Below are 23,904 nucleotides of genomic sequence, written 5' to 3' on the forward strand. Positions count from 1 at the left end.
ACCAAATGGCAGTTGCTCCAGGTTAATCAAGATACGTGGGGCCAATTAAGATCCTTCTAGAAGGCAGTGGAGATAGCTAGATTGATTGGGACACCTGAAGCCAATCAAGGGATGGCTTGAACCAGTTAAAAGCTTCCCAGCTAGTCAGTGAGGTGTGGGTGCTAGGAGCCATAGGAAAGGGTTGTGCTGTTGGAGGAATGAAGCAGTACAAAGCCACAGCAGGTGCAAGGAAAGAGGCCCTGTGGTAATGGTGAAGGAGATATTGGGGGCTGCTGTGGGGAAGTGGCCCAGGGAATTGTACATGTCCTATTTCCAGAAAGTCAGCTACCATAGCTGCTAATTTTAGGGTCCCTGGGCTGGAGCCTGGAGTAGAGGGTGGGCCTAGGCTCCCCTGTCCCCTCCCTGATTAATCACTGAGACCTCAGAGACTGTGAGGGAGGGTTAACTTACTGAGCCATTTTCATCATAAGCCATGTCCCTTGCCTCTAGAACAGGGTCTAGCAACCTTTCAGAAGTGATGTGCTGAGTCTTCATTTATTCACTCTAATTTAAGGTTTTGTGTGCCAGTAATACATTCTAATTTTTTTAGAAGGTCTCATTCTATAATATATAACTATTGTTGTATGTAAAGTAAATCACATTTTTTAAATGTTTAAGAAGATTCATTTAAAACTAAATTAAAATGCAGAATCCCCAGGACCCTGCCAGTGTGAGTGCCACTGAAAATCAGCTCATGTGCTGCCTTTGGCATGTGTGCCATAGGTTGCCTACCCCTGCTCTAGAGAGAGAAGGGCTATGGGGAGGGTCACAGTGAGCCTCTGAGGCTAGCAAAATCTGCCAGGAAATGCTGGACCTACAGAGTTAAGGAAAGTATGTTGTCACACTATTGACTCATTACAAACATGATTTCTACCAGTTCTGGACGCATTCTCTTTTGCTCATACCTGCCTTCTTCAGTCCCACAAATTCAACTGGGATATCAATTGGGAAAGTCAGAGGCTGAGTTGTGCATGGGAGAATATTGCACACAGATTGATTCTTGAAGCCTTGAGACCCAAACAATAGCTTGCTTCATAGGTATTGAGTCATCCTGCAAAAATCCAGCACCTTTCCCCAGGTGATTCTTTTCATCTAATTGTTTTGACATCCTGAAGGTAATGTTGTTTAAAAGGGCATTCTCAAGATAATTTCCATCATTTAAACAATCTCTCCCCTCCCATGTTGTTTATAAATATTTTTTGAGGCTTGCAAAACCTTTTTCCCTTTACCAAAATATTTTCCTCTATCCTGTAGGTGCAGTAATAGTGGGTTTTTTTTTAATTTGGTGAGGAAAAATTCTCCAGAACAAACAGGATGAGTTGAGCACACACAACAAATAAGCACAAGCACAGAAACTTGTATAATGCTCTGAACATGTAATCAAGTAAGTTCTCTAAAGTAAATTGTCATAAGCTGTTTTGGTTATGGAATGACTGTGGCACACACAAGTGCACACTTGAATAGAGCTCAAATGGATGTGAAGAGAGCAGTGCAAATAAGCAGACAGAGCACCCTGCTCCTTGAAAAGTTATAGTCCTTTGATATTCTTTGCGAGAGCTTATTCTGTTCAAATAAAAATTCTCCCTTCAGCAGTATCAGTCTGCAATGTATGAAGGAGACCAGTAAAAGGACCAAGGTCTTGATCCTGCAAAGGCTTATGCACACGCTTAACTATAGATATTGTGAGTAATCCTACTGAAGTAACTTGGACTACTCGCTGCACATGTACAATGGAGCATGTGCAAAAGTCTGTGTAGCATCACGGCCACAGTGGCACAAAAATTCTTCTTCCTTGTCCCTGGATCTATTTTGCATTAGCTGGAATCATAGTAACAGCCTGAGCAATGGATAAGGTATTCATTGCATCATGATGCATTTATTAAAACATGCAGATTTATATAATTGATACATTATGGAGAGGATTAAATGGGATTTTTGGCTGCCCAAGGAACAGCATGATTGAGCAATCTAGCAGCTATTCAGTGGGAGTAATATTACTATCAATGGAAAGCATAGGTGCTGCTGCACCTCCTGGCTTGAACCGGTTTCCATCATATAGAGGGTTTACAGTTTGGTTCAATGGCTCTCAGCACACCTGCCCCCCCTCCCCCCCAAATTAAGAGGAAAGTAAATTACATGACTCCCTCCAGCAATCTTCAACCACAAAAGCCCCAGGCAAGTATGACTGAAGGGCCCGATCCTTCAAACACTTATGCGCATGAATAACTTTACTGATCTGAAGCGTGACTAGGAGCAATATTGGCAGGTGATGCCCGGGGGCGGGTGGGGGGCACGGGGCCGAAAGCGAAGGGGCCCCAGGGAAAGGGGGAGCGAGGAGCAGGGCCCGGGGCCCCACCGGGAGGCCGCGTGCGGGCTGGCGGAGGGGGAGCCCCGCAGCGCCGTTTCTGGCTCCCGGGGCAGCGGGAGCGGCCGGCAGCCATCCCGGCCCGGCCCGGCCCCGCCGCCATGGAGCGATACACGGTGAGGAGCGGCGGCTGCCCCGCCCCTGAGCGCGCAGGGGGCCGGTCTCGGGGGGTGCCCGTCGTGTCCCAGCGATGAGGGAACTGGGTGGGGGGGTGCCTGTTGCCCAGGGGAAGGGGTGCGGGGGTGCCTGTTGTCTCCCAAGGCAGGGGTGCAGGGGTGCCCGTTGCCCCGGAGGAGGGGGAACTGGGGGTGCCTGTTGCTCAGGGGGAGGAGTGCAGGGGGTGCCTGTTGTCTCCCAGGGCAGGGGGAGCCGGGGGTGCCCGTTGCCCCAGAGAAGCGGGAACTGGGGGGTGCCTGTTGCCCCGGGGGAGGGGTGCGGGGGGTGCACGTTGTCTCCCAGGGCAGGGGGTGCTGGGGTTGCCCGTTGCCCCGAGGAGGGGGAACTGGGCGTGCCGGATGCCCAGGGGGAGGGGTGCGGGGGGTGCCTGTTGTCTCCCAGGGCAGGGGGTGCTGGGGCCGGGGGTGCCCGTTGCCCCGAGGAGGGGGAACTGGGGGTGCCTGTTGCCCAGGGGGAGGAGTGCGGGGGGTGCCCGTTGTCTCCCAGGGCAGGGGGTGCTGGGGTTGCCCGTTGCCCCCAAGGAGGGGGAACTGGGGGGTGCCTGTTGCCCAGGGGGAGCTGGGAGCTGCAGGCTCTGAGGTGTTTTTGTGCCCAGGTTCCCCCATGTTTATCAATGCCTGTTCCCCCCACGTAGGTGCTGGAGCACCTGGAGCCCGGGGCCCTGGGCACAATGCTGGTGGTGGAGTTAAAAACAGAGAAAGGAGGAGCTGGGAGGAAATATGTGCTGAAGCAGGTGAGAACTAGGTTGCCATGACACCGAGATGCAGCTCCCTATGCCCATTTGCCTGAGAGTAACGTAACCTGGCATACCAACCGTCACAGGCACTGGGTCTGGGTTGGCTTATACTTTGAATTATGACACTGTTTTGAACTGCAGTTGCATTCAGATCAATTACCGGAGCATAAAGGTTGAAGGTGGAAAAGACAATTATTGAGTCCCTCCTATCCATTCTTCCCTAAGTCCCTGTCACTCTCATGGCAGGGGAAGGATAAAGCTGATCAACGGCAGCTTTTTATTGCTGCTGGACCCAGCCAGCAATCAATTTCTGTTATTCTTGCCAGGAAGATTCAAGCACCCAACAGTAGATGTTAGGGTTGCAGTGTATAGTTACTGATGATATATACAAATTGGGTTCAAATCTCATTCTCCTGGTGGGGTTACTAATGTGATGCTTAGTGTCATAAAGCTTGGCCACCTCTGTATTACATTCTCATCCATGTCTTTTATTATATTGTTATCTTTGCCTTTTGTTTGTTTGGTACAGGTTGAATGCATTGATGAACAACAAGCAAATGATGCCCTGAAGGAGGTAGCAGTCCAGTCTTTTTTTACTAGTCTAATTCAGAAGGAGCAGGGCCTTATCTTAAACAGGGTCTTATCTTAAAAAAAATCCTTTATCAGCAATAATTTGAAAATATAAATAGCCCTACCTGATTTGGGCCTTGACTACCCATAAACTCCTCGTGGGGTCCGAAAGCCTGGGCTCCAGCCCGAGCCTGAATCTACATAACAACTTTATAGTCCAGCAGCCCAAGCCCCAGGAGTCTCAGTCAGCTGACACAGGCCAGCCATGGGTATTTGATTGTAGTGCAGACATACCCTAAGACTCCAGCAACTCAGTTCAGCCTATGAATTCTTATTAACAATCCTTAGACTTGAATATTTGGGTTCGAGTGGCCAGCTATTCTCAATGGATGGCCCTCACTTCAGAGCCTGTGTTTGTTTACCTTTAGGGCACAGTGCAAAGCCCATCTCTTTGGTCATTAGCCGGAAGGATGGAGAGTTGTCTGTTCATAGTCCTGTTTATTACTAATGACTCAATTTCTACATAGTATATGTTATTTTAATGTTGTGTGGATGTTTGTGCCCATGGATCTAAAAATTTCTTGATGGGAATGTCTTCACTGGCCTTTCCCTTCTATGGTACCTGCGTTGTGCATACCTCCTTCAGAATTTAATAAATAAGACATAATAATAAGTCAGCAATATTGCTAATATCATACTTATTGTTCCAACAGAACACAGATATTCACAACAGAATGGTCTAGTGTAGGGGTCAGCAACCTTTCAGAAGTGCTGTGCCAAGTCTTCATTTATTCACTCTAATTTAAGGTTTCGCGAGCCAGCAATACATTTTAATGTTTTTAGAAGGTCTCTTTCTATAAGTCTATAATATATAACTAAATTGTTGTTGCATGTAAAGTAAATAAGGTTTTTAAAATGTTTAAGAAGCTTCATTTAAAACTAAATTAAAATGCAGAGCCCCCCCAGACCAGTGGCCAGGACCTGGCCAGTGTGAATGCCACCGAAAATCAGCTCGCGTGCCGCCTTTGGCACGCGTGCCATAGGTTGCCTACCCCTGGTCTAGTGTCACGGCTGATGTTCATTGTACCTAGCACCTGCTGTTCACAATGAGTGAGAACGTTTAAAACCAATTAATATTTAGTTGTGGTCAGAAAGTAATTAAAATTGCCTATTCTACTCAATATACCAGCCCCCTGTGTGTATTCAGAATTAGATCTGCTGACTTTACCGACCAAAGTTTGAGCCAAATTGTCTGCTGATGTAGTTCTATTAAAGTAAATGAAGTTATACTAGCTGGGAATTTGGCCCTTTGTTTTTACTTCTTTTTACTCCAGTTAGCTCTGTAGTGCCATGAGCACAGCTTTGGGAGAGTGAGCTGAATTCTGTTCCAGCTCACACATCAACAACAGAATTTTTAAGTAAGTTCCAACTGCAGGATCTTTACCTTGAGACTTTACCTCATGGCCAGGTTTAGAGAGAGGGACACTTTTTGTGCATTTTAATTACACCTGCAATTCACAGTTGACTCAGGGTTACTGCAGATGATGGGTGTACCAGAAATAACCCAGCTTGACTTTCAAATTCCAGGATGAGTTTGTAAGGCTGGCTGTTAGGAAACAATCTTTTTACTTGTGAACTGATCCCTTGTGAGATGACAAATATTGAACCCCAATATGCTATTTGTACAGATTTCAGAATAGCAGCCGTGTTAGTCTGTATCCGCAGAAAGAACAGGAGTACTTGTGGCACCTTAGAGACTAACAAATTTATTTCAGCATAAGCTTATGCATCCGAAGAAATGAGCTGTAGCCCATGAAAGCTTATGCTGACATAAATTTGTTAGTCTCTAAGATGCCAGAAGTACTCCTGTTCTTTATTTGTACAGAGTTAAATTTAGAGTAGCGCTTCACTCAAGTACTGTATTTCATTTTTCTTGACACGCCTTCGATTGCAAATGTGAAATAGAACTGAAAAAGAACTGGACCTGGCTACTCTGACAGGGACATGGCATGATTGACAGTTAGATATCTGCCCTTTGTGTTCTGTGTTTTGAAGACATTTTCTTAATCCAGGAGAAAGAAGCCTGTGGATTGTTGTAGCTCACTCAGAGTAAACTCTTTGGGTTTCATTTGCTGTCTTTCCAACAGGCAATGGATCTGCTGAAACTTCAGCATTCAAACATCTGCATTTACAAAGAATTGTTTATCACCTGGGATAATAAGGTGAGAATGAAAACAGCCTGTTAGAGTGGAGGCACAAACTGGCATGTCAAAGTTTCTGTAGCTAGGTAAGGGGACACTTAAGGTTTCTGGGCCTGTGATTGAGCCTCCTTCTGTGAAGGCAACTGAGTTACACTACCATTGGGGCAGCACAACATGGCTGTGTTGCATCTCTGTATCTGTGTATCTGTATGCAGTGTCTTCTCCTTTTGCTTCCATATGCAACAGATACACAATTTTTAAGCTGCTGCGGTTCCTTGCATGTCTGAATAAACCACCTTAAAAATTGGCCCATAAAGAAGCCAGAAGGCCAGAGCTATTTCTTTGTGGACACAGCCTTGCACGGTACTTGGGCCTAAATCCCATTGAATTCAGTAGAATTTATGTTTGAGTGGAACTGCTCATATGGTTTCAAAGGTACTTGTTGCTGTTAGAAGCAGATGTTTTATGTTTAAGTAGACAAAAGTAAATATTGACTCTTTTGTGGGAGACAAATAATCCCATCACATACTTCCATGGTGTGCACCAAATCTGTTTGCAAGGCCCAACTGCTGTATCTTTGTTGCTGCATATGTCATTACCTGCAAGTGACTAAATAATGTTGATCTAATCTCTGTTGCAGATTTCATCTCTATTTCTTTGTCTGGTGATGCAGCACTCAAGCCAAGGAGACCTTTCATCTCTGATCAAGGCAAAAAGGAAGAAGCGAGAGAAAGTAGAAGAAATGGTAAAAAATGACAGAAAAAGCATTTTATTGAAATGCAAAGTAATCTCACTGCCTTTAACTTTTTTTCACCACCTTCTGTCCTTTCCCAGCTGCTCCCCAGAGACATCAAAGTATAGTATTTATTGCTTAAAGCAGGAGACCAGGACTTAAAACTTCTGAATTTTCTTCCCAGCTCTGCCACTTGAGTCATTGTACAATCACAATAATAAAACTTAGCATTTATGTAATTTTCTACTCCTGGGCAACTCAACCTTTCCGTGCTTTAGTTTTCTCTTCTGAAAAATGAAGATAATAATAGCTCCTAAGTCACAGGGGTGATGTGCAGGTTAATTGATCTGCAGAAAATGAAAGGAGTACAGTAACTTCTCGCTTAACGTTGTAGTTATGTTTCTGAAAAATGCGACTTGAAGCGAAACGATGTTAAGCAAATCCAATTTCCCTATAAGAATTAATGTAAATGGTGGGGGTTAGGTATCCGTTTTAAACAAACAATTTAATACTGTTCACAGCTATAATGATTGTGAAGCTTGGTTGAGGTGGTGAAGTTAGAAGGTGGAAGAGGGAGGGATATTTCCCAGGGAATGCCTTGCTGCTAAATGGTGAACTAGCACTTGGCTGAGCCCTCAAGGGTTAACACATTGTTAATGTAGCCTCTCACACAAGGCAGCACGAACACGAGGGAGGGGAGACAGTATAGTAGACAGAGACAGACACACACCTTGTGTGTGTAGGAGAGAGAGAGAGATGTACACTGCCCCTTTAAGTAAGCCAACCCACTCTTAAGTGCTTTGTCTTTTTAAGTGGATCAGGAAGTTGACAGCAGCTGCTGCCCCAAGCTCTCTCTGTCTCTCTCACTCCGTGTCCCCTTCCTGCTCTATATGGAGAAGGGGTAAGCGGGGTGCAGGAGCGGGAGGAGGGGGACACCCTGACATTAGCCCCCCCGCACAGCAAGCAGGAGTCTCTGGGGGCAGCTCCAAGGCAGAGGGCAGGAGAAGCACATGGAAGTGTGGGGAGGGACAGCTGACCTGCCCGGCAGTTGATAGCCTGCTGGGCGGCTGCAGCACAGGGAACTTAGGGGAGCGGGGAGCTGATAGGGGGGCTGCCGGTCCTCCCTGGTTACAAGCTCCCACCAGCTAGCTACAACGGGCTGCTGTTCCTGCAAGCAGTGGACAAAGCAGGTGGCTGCCAAACAAACGGTAGAAGGGAACACTGCACAACTTTAAACAAGCATGTTCCCTAATTGATCAGCAACATCACAATGAAACAACGTTAACCGGGACAACTTTAAGTGAGGAGTTACTGTATAGTATTCCCACTTGGACTGGAGCCTGTATCAAACTAAGAAGCCTTCATGTGATTAGACATGTCTTATTTCACCATGAAGTTATTCTTCGTGTACTACATTTTCATGTCTATTTCTGTCCATAGATGCTTCAGAAGTTCCTGGGGCAGATGGTGGATGCTTTGTTTTATATACACAAACAAAATGTTTTTCACAGGTAAATAGAAATTCCAGCCTCTTTGCCTGCTAGACCTTTGCCTGTTTGCAGCTGAACTATCACTTCAGCACAACTATTCACTTGAGAAGCAAGACATTGTACATTTTGGTGGCATGGTGAGGAGTTTCAGAGATAAGATGGAGTGTCCAAATGAGTTTATAGCAGAGATAGATGATTAGTAGATTTACTGTATGAGTGTTAATCAGTGCTCTTCTCCTTCCCCCCACCATTTTTTCCCCTCCGTGGTGTTTGACTTTAGACACGGTTGTCTGAGTGTGAATTTATTGATTAAAGCAGGGGAGTGGATGTTATACTCCTGGATTCTGTTTCTGCATCTGATTGTTGTGACTCTAGGCAAGTCATTTAACTCATATGTTCTCCCCAGATTTATCCATCCACAAAATGAGTATAATTTAACTCTTGAATGTTTGCAAAGTGTTCACGATCCTGTAGTTAATGAAATGCTGGAATATTGACTCTTCATTCACATTACAGTCTATAATCCTGCATAAACCTTGGCAAATGAGCTGTGCCTTTCATAAACTAAAAGAGTGAACAAACTTAACAGGAATAAGAGAGGAAAAAGGACTAGTGTCATGCTCAATGTTCGTATAAGTTGAGGCTTCCAGTGTCAATTTTTAAAGTTTTTTGCCTTATTCACAGTAAAAAAGGGAATAAATGTATTTTATTTCTTATAATTTGTAACTTAAAAACAAAGCCCAGCTTTTTTATGTAAAAGGTCTCAGAGATAAGAAGCCTGTAGCTATACATCATTATGCTCTGATTTAACATGTTGATAAAAACCATTTCTGTGTGTTGCAGAAACCTCAAACCGTCTAACATCCTTTTAACTGATGAAGTATCCTTCATGCTTTGCGATTTCAGTGTAGAAACTCTTATGACTGATGAAATGAAATGGAAGATAAGAGTGGAAGAAGGTAGCTATTTAATTTTAATATTTTAGTATTCTGTTTGTTTTTTTAAAAGAGATTCAACTGTGTTTTTTAACAGTTTAATTCTATAACAAAATAAAGACGGAAAACACCCTTTTTTGCCTATTACATTTTATTTCTTCTAAGCAGCGAGCAAGATCATTGTAAAAGATCAAGAATTAAATAAATTGATTGTGATATGAAAACTTTCACACTTACATAATTGGTCTGAATCTTGCTCAGCAGTGATAAAAAATGTTACCATCTAATGGCAGTTTTGTGGTATTAAAATGAGTTTGTAAAAATAGATCTTTTAATATTTTGGGAGTCATGAGATGGCTCTAAGCTAAACTGGATTTGTAAGACTATTTGCAGTAATGTATAGGAAGTTAGATCTTGGAGAATTGTTTGTCATTAATTGTAGTGTGGTTCTTCTTAGAATCTTCTATGGGGTATCACCAGTAAAAATCTAACTCACTGTAGAATCTTTCTCTCTGAATTGTACTTTGATGTGAAACTGCTATCTACATGTCATACCCATGCAAGCAAAGCAACACATTACACAGTGTCAAAACCATTACTGAGCTGACATTTATTTCAACAGATCCTGACTCTAAATCCTGGATGTCCCCTGAAGCACTCTGCTTTTCCTTTAGTGAGAAGTCTGACATCTGGTCTTTGGGATGTATTCTCCTAGACATGATGACCTGCTTCTTTCTGAATGTATGTACTATTGAGAGTACCACGAACATTTCACTGGGAATGTAATGTTTTTAAAAAACCCCAAAGAGATCCACAAAGTGAATACATACAGAGTCTACCAATATTCTGCTCTTTACAGGTGAAAGAGACAAATTCATTACTGCAGGATATTAGAAAGGACACCAGTAGTCTTGAGAGAGTTCTGACGATAATGCAGAAAGGGAATAAAGATACTCTGCCTTTGTTTCAAATTTTACTTATGATGCTACAGATTCAGCCCAGTATGAGACCCTCAGCAAAGTGAGTTCTGGACATTGTCTCTTGCTCTATTCTGTTTTTTGATTTTCCCCACCCATCTCCTGTAAGAGGGAGTGTTCTTCAGTCTTTAGATTAGGGGACTGAGAGCCAGGGTTTCTAGGTTCTATCCCTGTCTCTGCAACTGACTCACTGTGCTACCTTGCTGTAAGAAAGTCACTTCACCTATCAGTGCCTTGGTTTCCCCATCTTTGAAATGAGTGTACACTGACCAGAGATTCTCTGGTCAGAAAGGATAGTTGGTTTTGTTGGAGAATTATGTTATAAAACGAAGTTATAGACACTCTTTTGGAGGCTGGGCTGTAGTCTGTATACAGTTTACATTCTCAGAAAATGTCTGCATTGACTAAGGTTTTATTTTTATATAAGAATCTCAAAGCTCTTTACAAACATTAATTAATTAAGCCTCAGAGTACATAATGAGATTGGCTAGTGTTATGTCCACTTTCCAGGTAGGTAAAATGAAGCACAAGGGTTAACTGACTTGCCCACAGTCACAAAATCAGTGAAAGAGTCAAGATCAGAATTTAGGAGTCCTGACAACCAGAACCCTATTTTACCCACTAATTAACACTTCCACTTCCAACAAAACACACCAAAATCAATAGGAAAACTTTGTTGACTTTCTCTCTCTCTCCTTCTCTAGGGATCTGGTTGATATTCCATATGTTATGGAATGTTTGACTCTTGCTGGTTCCTCTTTATCAAAACAGGAAAAAACCTTGCCTTCAGCAATTTTAGATGTGCTCCTTGAAGGAGGAATTGGAAGTGTTTTAGGTAATCAGGAAAATAAGTTGTCTTTGAGATACTGACATTAGTTTTCTATTGAAATGCCATGTGTGTTCCATTTAGGATGTATTATATTACAGAAATGAATGAATGTATGGCTACCCATTGTACCTGAAATGAAATACATCACTGTTTTGGACAAGAATCTCTGTGTCACCAGTCTTATAACTTCACAAGAGTAGTAGCTCTTATCTAATGTTCTGTCTGAATAGGGTGAGAGAGTGTTATTAAAAGAATTTTTGTCAGACTGTTCTGAAATTCCTGGGAGCTCCCCACTCTGATTGCATTCTAGTTTACGGCAGTTAAACCTGTTAAGATATTACGTTAGAATGCATTATTGGCTAAAGAGAAAAAGCTGCTCCTTTAAATAATTTTGTTTACTTATATATCTTTACATTTTATTATTAACATAATTTCATATTGGAGTGTTTTTAAAGAACAATAATTTTATGAGATAGCAACATTACAAGGTTTGTGGTGGCTCCTAAATATCAACACACCCACTATTTTGAGTGAGTTTTGCAATTTTAAACTGTTTGATGCTTTCTTTCCGTTTTCTGTTTTTTTTTTTTTAACTGAGTCTCAAGCTGAATTTCTTTCAATTATGTGAATTCACAGGCTGGGCACAGAATAGGAAAACAATAAAATTATGAATGTATCCTGTAAATATTTGTGTAAAATGACAGAAGAAACTTCTGATGTCTTGTTTTATGCAGAATTTATGCAGACTTACTGGGACATAGAGCAGGCTCAAGCAAAAGCCATAAAGCGCCTTGCCAGCTTACTGGGAGAAGAAAATGGTATGGGTCAATATTTCAGCATTTTGTTTTACTATGTTCTTGCTCACTGTTTTTACTCTGAAAATAGTGGGGAAAATATATTGCATAATAGTACATTAGCCTGTTAGAAAACTGGGTTCAAATTCTGCTGTTGGCTACAAGTGAAAATGAGTTTGATTGGTCCCAACCTGTTTTCCACTTGTGCACATCTATCTATCTCTGTTTGGGAAAAGCTTGGACTGAAATAGCAGAGATATTGTTGGACAGAATTACAATGCACTGGCAGAGCTGCATTTGTGGAGCAGGACGAAAGATGCTGTACGTCAGGGCTGGTGTGTGTTGTCAGAGACCTGTGGGGTCCCAAGACTGTAATAACAGAGAGTGATGCAGGTTGGAATTTTAGTGCTTTGGCAGAGCTGTGTGTTGGAAGGTTACATAGCTTCTCCCTTCATTATGCCTAGCTCTCTGCAGTGCTATTAGACTAATGCTTTTATGAGCTCTAAATTCACTCTGTTAAACAAATTCCACTAATAGTACTCTTATTTCAAACTATTATCACTTTTCATATGGGCATTGACCTTTGATATTAAACATAGAGATGTTTACGATCTGGGTAGATATTAAAGTATAATGATTTAAAGCTCTAGGACTGTAAGCAATAAGGGGAAAGAACATGATTTCCTGTCATCTGCCAATATCTGTGAAGCATTTCAACTGAAAAGTGGCTTTTCCCATTGAAATAATGTGACACTGTGATAAATAACAGTTTGAATAGGCATGAATAGACCCTTGCTAGCAGTGATATAAGTGGGATTTGTTACAGCTGATATTTTAAATGTTTGAGCAGGGCTGTCCCTAGGGGGATGCGGGGCCCGGGACATCGATGCTGAGTTTCTAATCTGCCAGGGGGTGCTCCCTCCCCCCCCCAGCTCCACCCAGGCCCTGCCCCCACTCCACTCCTTCCCCCAAGGCCCTGCCCTGCCTCTTCCCTTCCCACCCCACTACTCCTCGCCCGCCCGCTGCTCGCCTCCTCACCCCGCTCACCCGTCCACCTCACCTCCCCGCCCGCCTCCTAAAGTGTGGGCCTGGGGCAGTCGCCCCAATTTGTTGTACCCAGGGGATGGCTCTGTCTCTGAGAATGGTTAGAATGGGTTCCAAGAGGACATCTAAGTTCCCTTGGACAAGTGTGTCGCTCCCTTTTGGACTAGCTAACCCTGCCCAAAGACTTGCTAGGACTGAGAAACCTAGTGAAGTAATCTCCCCCCCGAGTCTGAAAAGCATAATTTCTCTGCACTACCACACCAGAATTCTAGCCCATGTCACTTAGAACAGTGGCTCTCAACCTTTCCAGACTACTGCACCCCTTTCAAAAATCTGATTTGTCTTGTGTACCCCCAAGTTTCACCTCACTTAAAAACTACTTGCTTACACAATCAGGCATAAAAATACAAAAGTGTCACAACACACTGTTACTGAAACAGTGCTTACGTTCTCATTTTTACATATAATTATAAAATAAATAAATTGGAATAAAAATATTGTACTTACATTTCAGTGTATAGAACAGGGGTCCCCAACGCGGTGCCCGCGCCATGGTGCCCACTGGGGCATTTAAATGCGCCCGCGTCCTGGCCGGTGGTGGAGCATCTGCCGAAATGCCGCTGAATTTCTGCGGCATTTTGGCGGCAACGCCTCTCGATGACGCTGCTTGCTGCTGACAAGTGGTGTCATCGAGAGGTGTTGCTGCCGAAACGCCGCAGAAATTCGGCGGCATTTCGGCGGATGCTCCACTGCTGCCACGGTCCTTCGTCTGGCGCCCGCAGATGAAAAGGTTGGGGATCACTGGTATAGAATATAGAGCAGTATAAACAAGTCATTGTCTGTATGGAATTTTAGTTTGTACTGACGTCACTAGTGCTTTTTATGTAGCCTGTTGTAAAACGAGGCAAATATCTAGATGAGTTGATGTAGCCCTTGGAAGACCTCTCTGATGAGAACCACTGACTTAGCATGTAGCCAACCAAGAGCTGCAATACTACTTCCTAGGAGGAAGATGGCTACAACTAACTTGAACAAAATGGAAGATTGTGGCTGCTTTTGTCTTTAACGCAGAGGAGGTGCCCACGAGACTACTGGTATCAGTGTGTAATGCTCCATCTTGATATGCACAGCTTTTCTTTCAGATCAAGGACATTGTTTAACCATCTCTGCCTTATCATGTCATGCACGGGGACCCAAACCTGTCCTAAAGCTAGGAACTCCATGTTGTATTGAAGGTGGGAGGCATATAAACCAGCTAAGATGTTCACAGTGTTATTAAATGTTGACTCTAACAATTCTTTTCTTTATAGCCTTAATGTATTTGCTAGAACTTCTGGATCCTGTCACTTGTGCAATGAAGACTCATATAGATTCTCTAGAGCTACAATTAGATGGCTGCAGATTACTGCTTGACATTATTGGCCAAGGTACAGTAATGAGGTTCCATACTAAACAGTGAGTAACTTGTTACATGTAGTAAACAAGATTTGAAATGGATTTGGTGACAATTAATATTCATACTAAGATATTAAGGGGTAAATTTATAGTTACATGGGGATTTAGCCAGCTTTAATGGGAGTCCAGATTCTCTAGGGTTGGTGGTTTGATTTAAATCAGAGTGATAGAAATCAGCAAGCAAGAAACCTTGATTCAATTTTGTTTTGCATTTGTATTTTTTAGTAGTTTTCCTAAAGGAAGGATGATTCTCATTAGCTGGTATCATTAAAACATGGTTATTTGCAACTAAATACAGCCTTTATATTAAATTTGGTATTTCCATTTGCTCACCAGGAGGATACGCTATATCTATACATATTTATTTAAACAGACATTGATTCAGAATCTTAATTTTTATTTTTTTATGATAGAAAATAATGAATGATACATTTCCCATTTATTAGATTATTTTTGTTTATTCATGATGTGTGTCAAGCTGCATTTGGATGAAAATTAGAATGCAGTTAAAATGAACAAAAACAACATTTTAAATTAGTTTTTTACTAGTTAAATAAAACTACCTTAACTGTGCTGCATATGTAAGAAAAAAAAGTTTCTCAAAACATGTTTTGCATTTAAAACTAACTGGTTTACTAAGCAGAGGAAGTATTAGCTGTAGCTAGTGAATTGATGGAGTGTTTTTGATCACCGTGCACCAGATTTTGAAATCTCTGGGAATTAGGCACTTAACCAGTTTATGCACTTTTTGAAATCCCACTAGGTGCCTATCTGTACTTCTGTGTGCCTAAATGCCTTTGAAAATCTGGTCCTATGTCCTTCAAGTTTTTAGAATTAGTAGATCTCATCCTCTCCCACCTGTTGGAAGAGGAAATGAGATTTCTTGCTTTTTCATCTCCCAGTTGGTCTCAACTTTGAATGAACTAGTTCAAATGCAGAAAATATTCCTTTGGCACCTGCTAGGTAAACTGAAACCAACAGTAAATTAAGGCAAAAGTTTTTCTGCACAACTGAAATTAGAAATTCTTCCATTTGGAAGAATGTAAATACCAGAATTTGCTCCATTGTAAAGAGTGCAAATAATAGAGACTCTTAATGCACTACATTACATTGTGACATATTTATAAAGCTTGTGTTGACCTCAAAAGTTAAAGGCCCTCCCCCGATTCTGTATATAATTAAAAAAGCAGCACCCCTTAAACTTGTTAAAATTTCAGGCCTCATTGATGCAGCAAATTACTTTTTATTTATTTTAATAAATGTTGACTTTTAAAGAACGAAAGCTTTTGTAAATTTTTTCCCCAAGTCCTGCATGCAGATTTTTACTAAAGTTTATAAACAAGTGATGTGGTTCAGTGCTATGGTTAAATTCTCAGAATATGCTTGCAAAGCATGCTACTGAATGGGCAAAATGGGTGATTGCTTATGTGCAGAGTTTGAAATTTGTTAATGATCAGTTTTCAATTGTGCTTTCTGCATACGATTTAGGGACACATTTTTGATAATATAGCCCTGGTAGCTAGCAAAATTTTGGTGTAAGATGCAATATGATTAACTCTAGGAGAAACCCATAGGTTTAAAGTTGCCTGTGAATAAGAACAAATGTCCTGTGCAAAAATAATGTAAATAACTAGACTGTACCTCCTTTTCATTCTTCTTTTACCTGTTCTAATTTTTGTGACATAATTTCCCAAAGGAACATATGAAAATTGCAGAAAATGAGACAAAAAGAGCAGTTTGATTTCAGGAAGAGAGGGGAAAATATAACCGTATAGTCTATGTTAAGTCAACAAATGATGCTTGCTTCATGGTATACTTATGCTGAGAGCAGAAAAATCAGACTTCAGTGAAAGCTGCTGAAGTATCCTCATGCTGTTCCATGTTTTGCTTTTGACAGCCCTACAACAGAATGTGGATGTGGAGATGCTAGTTGGTGAGGAAGGAATCAGTTCTCTGTTAAAGACAATGAGAACGTATTCTGAAAATGAAGAACTGCTCTCAATGATCTGCACTTTACTAATGATGATGTCAGCCAGTGGTGGGTCCTTTCATATGGACATGTTCTTGTTGTTTATCCACCTTTATTTGTTGGATTAGATACATAATGGAGAACTCTGTGATTTAGCATAGATATGTTGCTGTACATGGGTTATTTTTCCATCTCAAAAGCATTAGTCAGCCAGTTCCAGTTGCAAGACAGCTGGGCGCATAAGGTACTATATGTGGACTAAGTGGTTTGAGACTGGATGTATTAAAGAGGTGGTGTGTTCAGTCTTGGTTGGCTAACAAGTGATTCTTACTAATTTACACAGATGGTAACACTGGGGAAAGCTAGGGCATGAAACCTGGGTTCCATTGCTGGCTCTGCCTCAGGGCATGTCTACACTACAACTCTAAGTTGACCTATGTTAGGTTGACTTACAGCTGTGGCCATAAGTGCTGACTCCATGGGTGCTCCGCTTATCACCAGCAGCAAACTCCCCCTCCCCTGAGCAAAAGGCAGCTGTCTAAGATTCTTGGCACTTTTGACCTAAATTACCTAAGTTATTGTTCAAAATGAATTCTTAAGTCTGGAGTTGACTAGGTTGGTTGGATTGCTAGACTGACTTGAATGGCAGTGATTGGTGCCCTCTCAGTAACTCTCTTTTTGTTTCTTCCATGAAGCTCAAAACTATAATGGGAGGAGATGGCCAAACTGAGAAGGTTCTGAAAAGGCCAGTCACCACTAGTATAGTCTGTGTGCATGTGGGTCTCATTAAGAATCCAGTACATTTCTTTTGCTCGTTTTCATATTGCCCTTGATCATATTATGTTATTCCCTTGTTTCATGACTCCTTTTGATTTAAATTAGTTGTGTAGTGGTGGCAGTGGCAATATAATTATATGTCCTTTTCTGTGCTTATTAGAAATGGCTGCAGAAGCACTGAGGAAAGCTGGAGTCATCACAGATGTTCTGTCAATTATAAGCAATTTTCCTCAGAACAGACAGATCTGCCTTTCTTGCTCTGGTATTCTTTGGAGCGTGGCTGTGAATGGTAAGTAGAACACAGCAGATACTGTGCCTAGCTGGATTCAGAGATTCTTGTAGCTCGGGGATGAAACCTTTTACTGACTTCTCCCAACTTTGGGTACAGTGGGGTGTTGGAGAAAAGAATGTGGTTGAGAGCTTTGATTAAGTAGCATTAGAAGATCCATCATTGAGTGAGCTTATGGGGCAACACAGACTAAAGATCAGTGTGAACGTCTCAATATCCCTAGTGGTGGTAGGGACCCATTTGTAAATTTTACGATGCATACTGTTTATAAACATTCAGAAATGAAAAGTGGGTTATGTGGCTGTAGGTTCCATCACATAATGTGATGTGTTGTGATAAGAAGAGGAAATGAAGTGTAATCAGCATATTGGATTGATTTTAGAAACAAGCCTAGCAAATGGAGGTGAATTAGATGATACATTGGTAGAGGCGGGGAATTGTCTTTGAAATAAGTAGCTTTTTTAATAACCCCTCAATACACCCTAACTTTCCCAGGAAGAGATTGTTGTAAAAAACCTCCAGCCATGCATTTCTATCCTACAGTCCTGTCATATCTCACAGTTGAAACAAGATCAGGCTCCAAGGAACACCAGCAGGTGGCATTCCTTCTACTGAGTCAGTGCTGAACTATTGCATTATGCTGCTGCTGGGAGATCCCCTTTTGCACCAGACCTAAATCTGAGGCCCTGACCCCGGGCCAGGGGCGGCTCTAGGAATTGCGCCGCCCCAAGCAGGGCGGCATGCTGCGGGGAGCGCTCTGGCGGTTGCCGGTCCCGCGGCTCCGGTGGACCTCCCGCAGGCACGCCTGCCGCCCTCCCACGGCACGCCGCCTCAATTACTGAAATTACTGAAAGAGCAGCGATGTGTTGTTCTCATTGTCAAGGTCAAAAAACCAAAACAAAAATGTGCGGAATTGTATTCTGCATGTGTGATTTCCCACTCCAGGTTCAACTTGGTATTTTTCTCTGTGGGATTTGTTAAGTATCATGCCTGATTGCTATGTTCTGCCCACAGATGGATGCATTTTAGGTTTGGGTGAAGCAATTCCTGTATATAGTCTGCATGTTAGATTAAGCTTGCAAAGCTTTTGCAGATGAAAACAGCTGGAATAATGCAAGATTACACCTCTACCTCGATATAACGCTGTCCTTATGACCCAAAAAATCTTCCTGCGTTATAGGTGAAACCATATTATATTGAACTTGCTTTGATCCACCGGAGTGCGCAGCCCCGCCCCCCTGGAGCACTGCTTTGCCACGTTATATCCAAATTCGTGTTATATTGGGTGGCGTTATATCAAGGTAACGGTGTATTTTACTAATGTAAAGAAGAGTTGATGGAAGGAATCTAGAGCATGATCAAATAAATCAAATATATAACTAATCAATAGTGAGTTTTTATACAAAAAACATAACTTCTCTGATACCTTTGTGCAGTAAGATGTTGTTTGCATGCAGTTTAATCTGCTCACTGTGTTAATGTTTGAGTTAACAAACTCTGCTTGATATATTGGCATTTGGATTTACTTCCTAATTCAGAAAGTAACATGGGGCAAGCATCACTAAAAAATGCTGTCCAGATTATCACTGGAGTCCTCCAAGAACACCGTGAGAATGGAGAGGTGGTTGAGTCGGCTTGCTCTGCCCTCTGGGTTCTGACACTTCAGGGTGAGTTTTCATGCTTGCTGTGCTTCATGCACAGCAGGGGTTAGTCTGACAAAATCACACACAGCAGTTATTTAAGTAGTAATTAAAATGAATGTTGAAGTAAATCCTCTATACGTTACCTTGGTGCAATACAACCTGCTGTACCTTAGCTGGCTTTATACCTATACTTTAGCCGGCAACATAGTTACCCTCCTAACTGAACCAGCACCCCCTAGTTCAGGGTTTCTCAAACGGGTCGCTGCTTGTGCAGGGAAAGCCCCTGGCGGGCTGGGCTGGTGTGTTTACCTGCCCCATCGGCAGGTCTGGCCGATCGCGGCTCCCATTGGCCACAGTTTGCTGCTCCGGGCCAATGGGGGCTGCTGAAGCGGCAGCCAGTAAGTCCCTCGGCCCGCGCCGCTTCCAGCAACTCCCATTGGCCCGGAGCAGTGATCCACAGCCAGTGGGAGCCGCAATTGGCCGGACCTGTGGACGGGGCAGGTAAACACACCGGCCTGGCACGCCAGGGGCGTTTCCTACACAAGCAGCGATCCCTGTTTGAGAAACCCTGCCCTAGTTTGTCTCTTTCTGACAACCTCAGATAAAGTTTAATTTTGTAATAACTCTTAGCTATCAGATACTACAGTGATGAGCACGGTTTAAGAACCTATGTAGAATAGATTGTCACCTCTTAGTTGTCTTCTCTCACAACTAAAGAATCCCAGGTTTGTTACTCTCTGTTCCTATGTAAAACCACCAGTACAGTATTACTGCTGTGGAGAGTATAAGAAAGGTGTTTAACATGAATGTCATCAGTGTCTTGGGAAGAACATGACAAGTTAAAAATAAAAGTATTATCTATATATCGCTATGCATGTACATTAAAAGGAACATCTTTGCAGTATGAGTCCTGTACTAATGCTTCTTCGAAATCACTTTATAGATGAAAACATCCTTGCAGCATTTTCATGTCACCCTTTCTCCATTTTCATCTCCACCATTCAATCCCCTTATTATGGCCACCAGCCTTCTAGCCACTGCATTCTTTCCTCCCCAGCCCCTATGAGTAGAGGGTGTTGTTTTTGCATCATTCCTACCCTCTGCTGATCTGGAGAATGAGAGGCTGGAACCAGGAATTGAACCTGGAGCTTCACCTAGCAGGTGGCTCATAACTGTCTCTGAGCCCATGGACCAATTCACGATGATCAGCTATTTGATTAGTCTGTAGTATAGTAAAATAGGCCTAACAGGGCTTACTTTTTAGTTTTGGTGCACGGTAAAGGAATTCTTGCAGAAGCTGAAAGCACTGATGGGTATTTCACTGGCTATTTTTGCAGGCTGCTTAACTGAAAACCAGTATGAACCAACAACTCTGCTTTTGTTGGATGCTCTCAGGATGAATCCAGAAAGGCCAGTGCTGGTGAAGAATACCTGCTTGGCATTGGCAAGCCTCCTAAGGATATCTGGTAACAAGCCAGAAAGGTGTTTTTACCAATGGCAAGTGGGCATCAGAGGCAAACAACACTGTAAAGACTGAAGGTTCCCAGTGGGGTTGGGAGGGGCATCTGCCCTCCTGGATCAGTCTTCTCCTTCTACCCGTAGGAGAAAAACATTCAAACAAGAAAACTGTATTAGCCCCTCCTGCCCAAGAACAGAAGCATAAATGTCAGAGGGAACTGGTGGATCAGCAGAGGGAGAGGGACCCTATTGTAAACTCTGTCTGTGTTTTAAATGCTTCCTTGTGATGACGTTCTAGTGTGTAAAAAGGCTACAGCTCAAGGAGCGGTTAATGAAAAATTAACAAAGGGTATCTGGGACATAAAGAGAAGTTTTTTGTCATGCAAGAAAGTGTCAGCTGCTTACACAATCCTACACATTATCTGAAGGTGCTTCCGAATAGTTTCCAAGGTAGGCAATCTGCCACTGCCTAGTAGCACTTGTGTCTCTCTTTTTCAGAGTTATCGGCTTTCAGACTTATAGTAACAGATACAAAGGGCAGTGGAATAAGCCTGATCAAAGATTCCTACCACTTTCACTGTGATGATCCAGAAGTGGTGGAGAACATCTGTATTCTGATTAATGAGATGGTTCAGTACGGTAAGGTCTTGTTGTTCTTTCTTGTCTTTGGCCAGTCCTTTTTGTTCAGGCAGTGCATAAAATAACAGCAACCAAGAATAATTCTGCACTGTCAGTGAGCACAGTGACTGGAAATTACTGCTTGCAGTCCCCAGCCAGACTACCATACTGTACAGTAAGCTATAGCTCACCTTCTGTGCTATGAAACCTGATATATGTTTTCAGATTCAGGTTAGGAGCTATTGCATATCTGGGGTTGCTTCTCCCCAGATCGTTCACCATGGAAGTGTAAATAGTGAAGCAGGAAAGGCAATATGTTGCAGTTTGAATAAGAACATCTAGATAAGCATAGAGCCTTGCTTGTCTTATGAAAGACAGGAGAAAGGAAGGAAACAAAACTTCAGGTGCGGCCCACCTCAGAAATAATGCACTGGCTCATTTTTATCCCACAAGTTAATAACATCTGACCCTTCCATTTAAACTGCTCTTGCCTACTAATACTGCTTTCTGTCCGCACATTTTTAACTAGACAGTAAGCTCTTCAGGGCAGACACACATTCTCATGATGTGGTTAAACAGCACCCAATGCAATGGGGCCCCAATCTTTGTTGTAGCCTGTGCACTCTACTGCAGTACAAGTAATTAATACACAGAGGCAGAGCTCCAGGCCTCTCGGTTCCTGTGCTTGCATATCAATTGTACTAACATGGATGCTCATTAGCATCTTATGGATGCTGAAGGAATCTTTCAATTGTCCCTTACTTGATTTACTTTAATTTCCATCTAACCTGATCCCACTTTTCCTCTTGGCAGTAATACTTTAATCATGCACCTGAGGTTACAATAAACCTTATGTTTGTTTCAAACTTCTTTATGATATTCTTGTTTCCTAATATAAGGGCCTTTCCCTCCCCCTCGTCCCTTTGGCCATTGTCAGGTGAGAGCTATGGAAGGTGAAGTATTATTCCAAACATTGTTTATTACAGTAACTAAGCTAGATTCCCCTGTTCCTTTTCATCAGATGACATAGTGCTAGAGATGATCTCCCAGAATATGAAGGAGCTGCTGACTGAAATGAAAGTCAAGTTTACATCCAGTCTGGTAGGCGGAAGTCACTGTGGTAACAAAGAGCACACTCAGTCTATTCGTACAAATGGTTTTATTTCTTGGCTGTGGATTGCACAAACATCAATCCTCTGGAGTTGTTTGTGGCATCCATCTTACCCAGAGGAAGACATAGTGCAGGAACTTGTGGGGGTAGGGGCTTAGCGTGGATTCAGTGTGCAGGGTACTCTGGAGGCATGGGGACTCAGAATATTTCTAAGTGTACTAAAAACATAAGCAGGTGGAGCATGTTGAAGATACTCTTAAATCAATTAAATGCAAGTTTGACACTATTCCTGCTTCATCCAGCATTAGCCTGCATGTATTTTTTTATTACATTTTTCGTACCAGAAATACAGGTTAAAGTATATAGGAGCAAGACAACTATATTACAAAGCAGAGAGGGATTTACTGATCTATTAAATAACCCTAAAAAGCCCAAGCCACTTAATTGGGTGGGTTTGCTGTCCTGGGGAATTACTTTGTTAAATTAATCAAACAGCAAAATAATTCCCACCTTTGTTTTTCTAACACTAGAGCGACCTACACTCTTAAACCACCAAGTTATTAACATAGAGTAGTTTGCCATCAAGCATGTAGCAGTTATTTAAAAAAACAAACCACCAAAACCGATAGTCAGAGCCTCCACCCTTACTCTTGTCTTAGTCATGAATTTAATTTGCTCACAGTTCTCTTCCTCCAGAATGTTTGCCTCATAGGCCATAGCACAAAGTCACTACTTTCCACAATGTTTCTCTAGCTATCATTACCATTCCCATTAAAAAAGCCAAAACACATTCCACATGTGAAATACACTGAAAAAATAACAATTATTTTATTACAAAACCTAAGAGAGGACTTTCCCTCTCCCATTTTTCTCTTCCTCTAATCAAGGCTTTTTACAAGCTAGGTATTGCTCAGTGTACTTAAACATTATGTAACATTACAACTATTCCTAAATATTTAGAGCAGATTCCTGATGACCTTTTAGCATTTTTTTTATTTTTAGACAGATTATGTAAATTTTATAGTTTTAAGAGCCAATCCTGTAGTACAAAGGAATTATGGGTGAGAGTAAAGTGTCCAAATTAGGCCACCCGTTTGCTAAAAATATTGAAATAAGTTATTGAGACCCAAAAATGCAAATGAGATATACCGTCTGAACTCCTATAAAAGGACATATATTAAATACAGAATAGATTTTTGTACCATAGTTATTAATTATATCTTTACACTGTAAAGTAAAAACCAGGATAAACTTGTATTTAAGAGTTCTCACTTTCTCCCCAGGAGATAATTACCCTTGTGGATTCAGCACTTTTGAAACTGCAGAAGTAAGGTAAAAGCTGTTTTATATATACAAGGCTTGAAGTCTTCTGATTCAGGTAGAAATGCTTGATTCCTTCAGAAATATTTTAAAAAGATTTTTCTCCCCAGAAGGAGATACTGCCTGTATTGTATAGACATCATCTGCTTGAACATATTCCATTGTATTCTTTACAACGGACCACTTTGACTACTGACTATTGAGAGTCTGGCAACAGAGCGTCTGTTATTTTCGGAACCTGTCTTACTTTGTGGATTTTTAAACTATATTTAATGTATACTATACTTTCCTAAAAGATTAATAAAAATCATACTAAGGTCTACAGTTACATGAGCTTTATGTATTTAGTGAGCTTTTGGTCCATGGATTATTTA

At 42.0% G+C, this 23,904-nt stretch overlaps 1 protein-coding gene across 6 annotated transcripts; it reads left to right on the top strand.

Annotated features, from left to right (window-relative positions):
• Positions 1-1,234: 1,234 nt before the first annotated feature.
• Positions 1,235-23,854, top strand: STKLD1 (serine/threonine kinase like domain containing 1). Of its 6 annotated transcripts, none has more exons than XM_039506197.1 (20): positions 1,235-1,423; positions 3,216-3,314; positions 3,847-3,891; positions 6,035-6,109; positions 6,729-6,833; positions 8,262-8,332; positions 9,155-9,270; positions 9,869-9,987; positions 10,106-10,266; positions 10,928-11,058; positions 11,787-11,870; positions 14,201-14,317; positions 16,243-16,383; positions 17,252-17,380; positions 18,919-19,047; positions 20,361-20,489; positions 20,980-21,120; positions 22,121-22,200; positions 23,494-23,542; positions 23,641-23,854. In XM_039506197.1, the coding sequence occupies exons 2-19, from the start codon at positions 3,252-3,254 to the stop codon at positions 23,539-23,541; spliced, it is 1,884 nt and encodes a 627-aa protein (XP_039362131.1). In that variant the 5' UTR covers positions 1,235-1,423; positions 3,216-3,251; the 3' UTR covers position 23,542; positions 23,641-23,854. The 6 variants fall into 6 exon arrangements, with proteins under 6 accessions (XP_039362131.1, XP_039362130.1, XP_039362133.1 ...); XM_039506196.1 differs by lacking the exon at positions 1,235-1,423 and adding an exon at positions 2,202-2,305; XM_039506194.1 differs by lacking the exon at positions 1,235-1,423 and adding an exon at positions 2,350-2,520.
• Positions 23,855-23,904: the final 50 nt, after the last annotated feature.

This window comes from Mauremys reevesii, linkage group 19, assembly GCF_016161935.1.
Source record: "Mauremys reevesii isolate NIE-2019 linkage group 19, ASM1616193v1, whole genome shotgun sequence".
In the NCBI taxonomy this organism is placed as follows: Eukaryota; Metazoa; Chordata; order Testudines; family Geoemydidae; genus Mauremys; species Mauremys reevesii.

Coding starts and splice junctions, on each gene's coding strand:
- STKLD1 (XM_039506194.1), top strand. Junction 6,110..6,728: donor TTATCACCTGGGATAATAAG/GTGAGAATGAAA, acceptor TCTCTGTTGCAG/ATTTCATCTCTATTTCTTTG. Junction 11,871..14,200: donor CTTACTGGGAGAAGAAAATG/GTATGGGTCAAT, acceptor TTTTCTTTATAG/CCTTAATGTATTTGCTAGAA.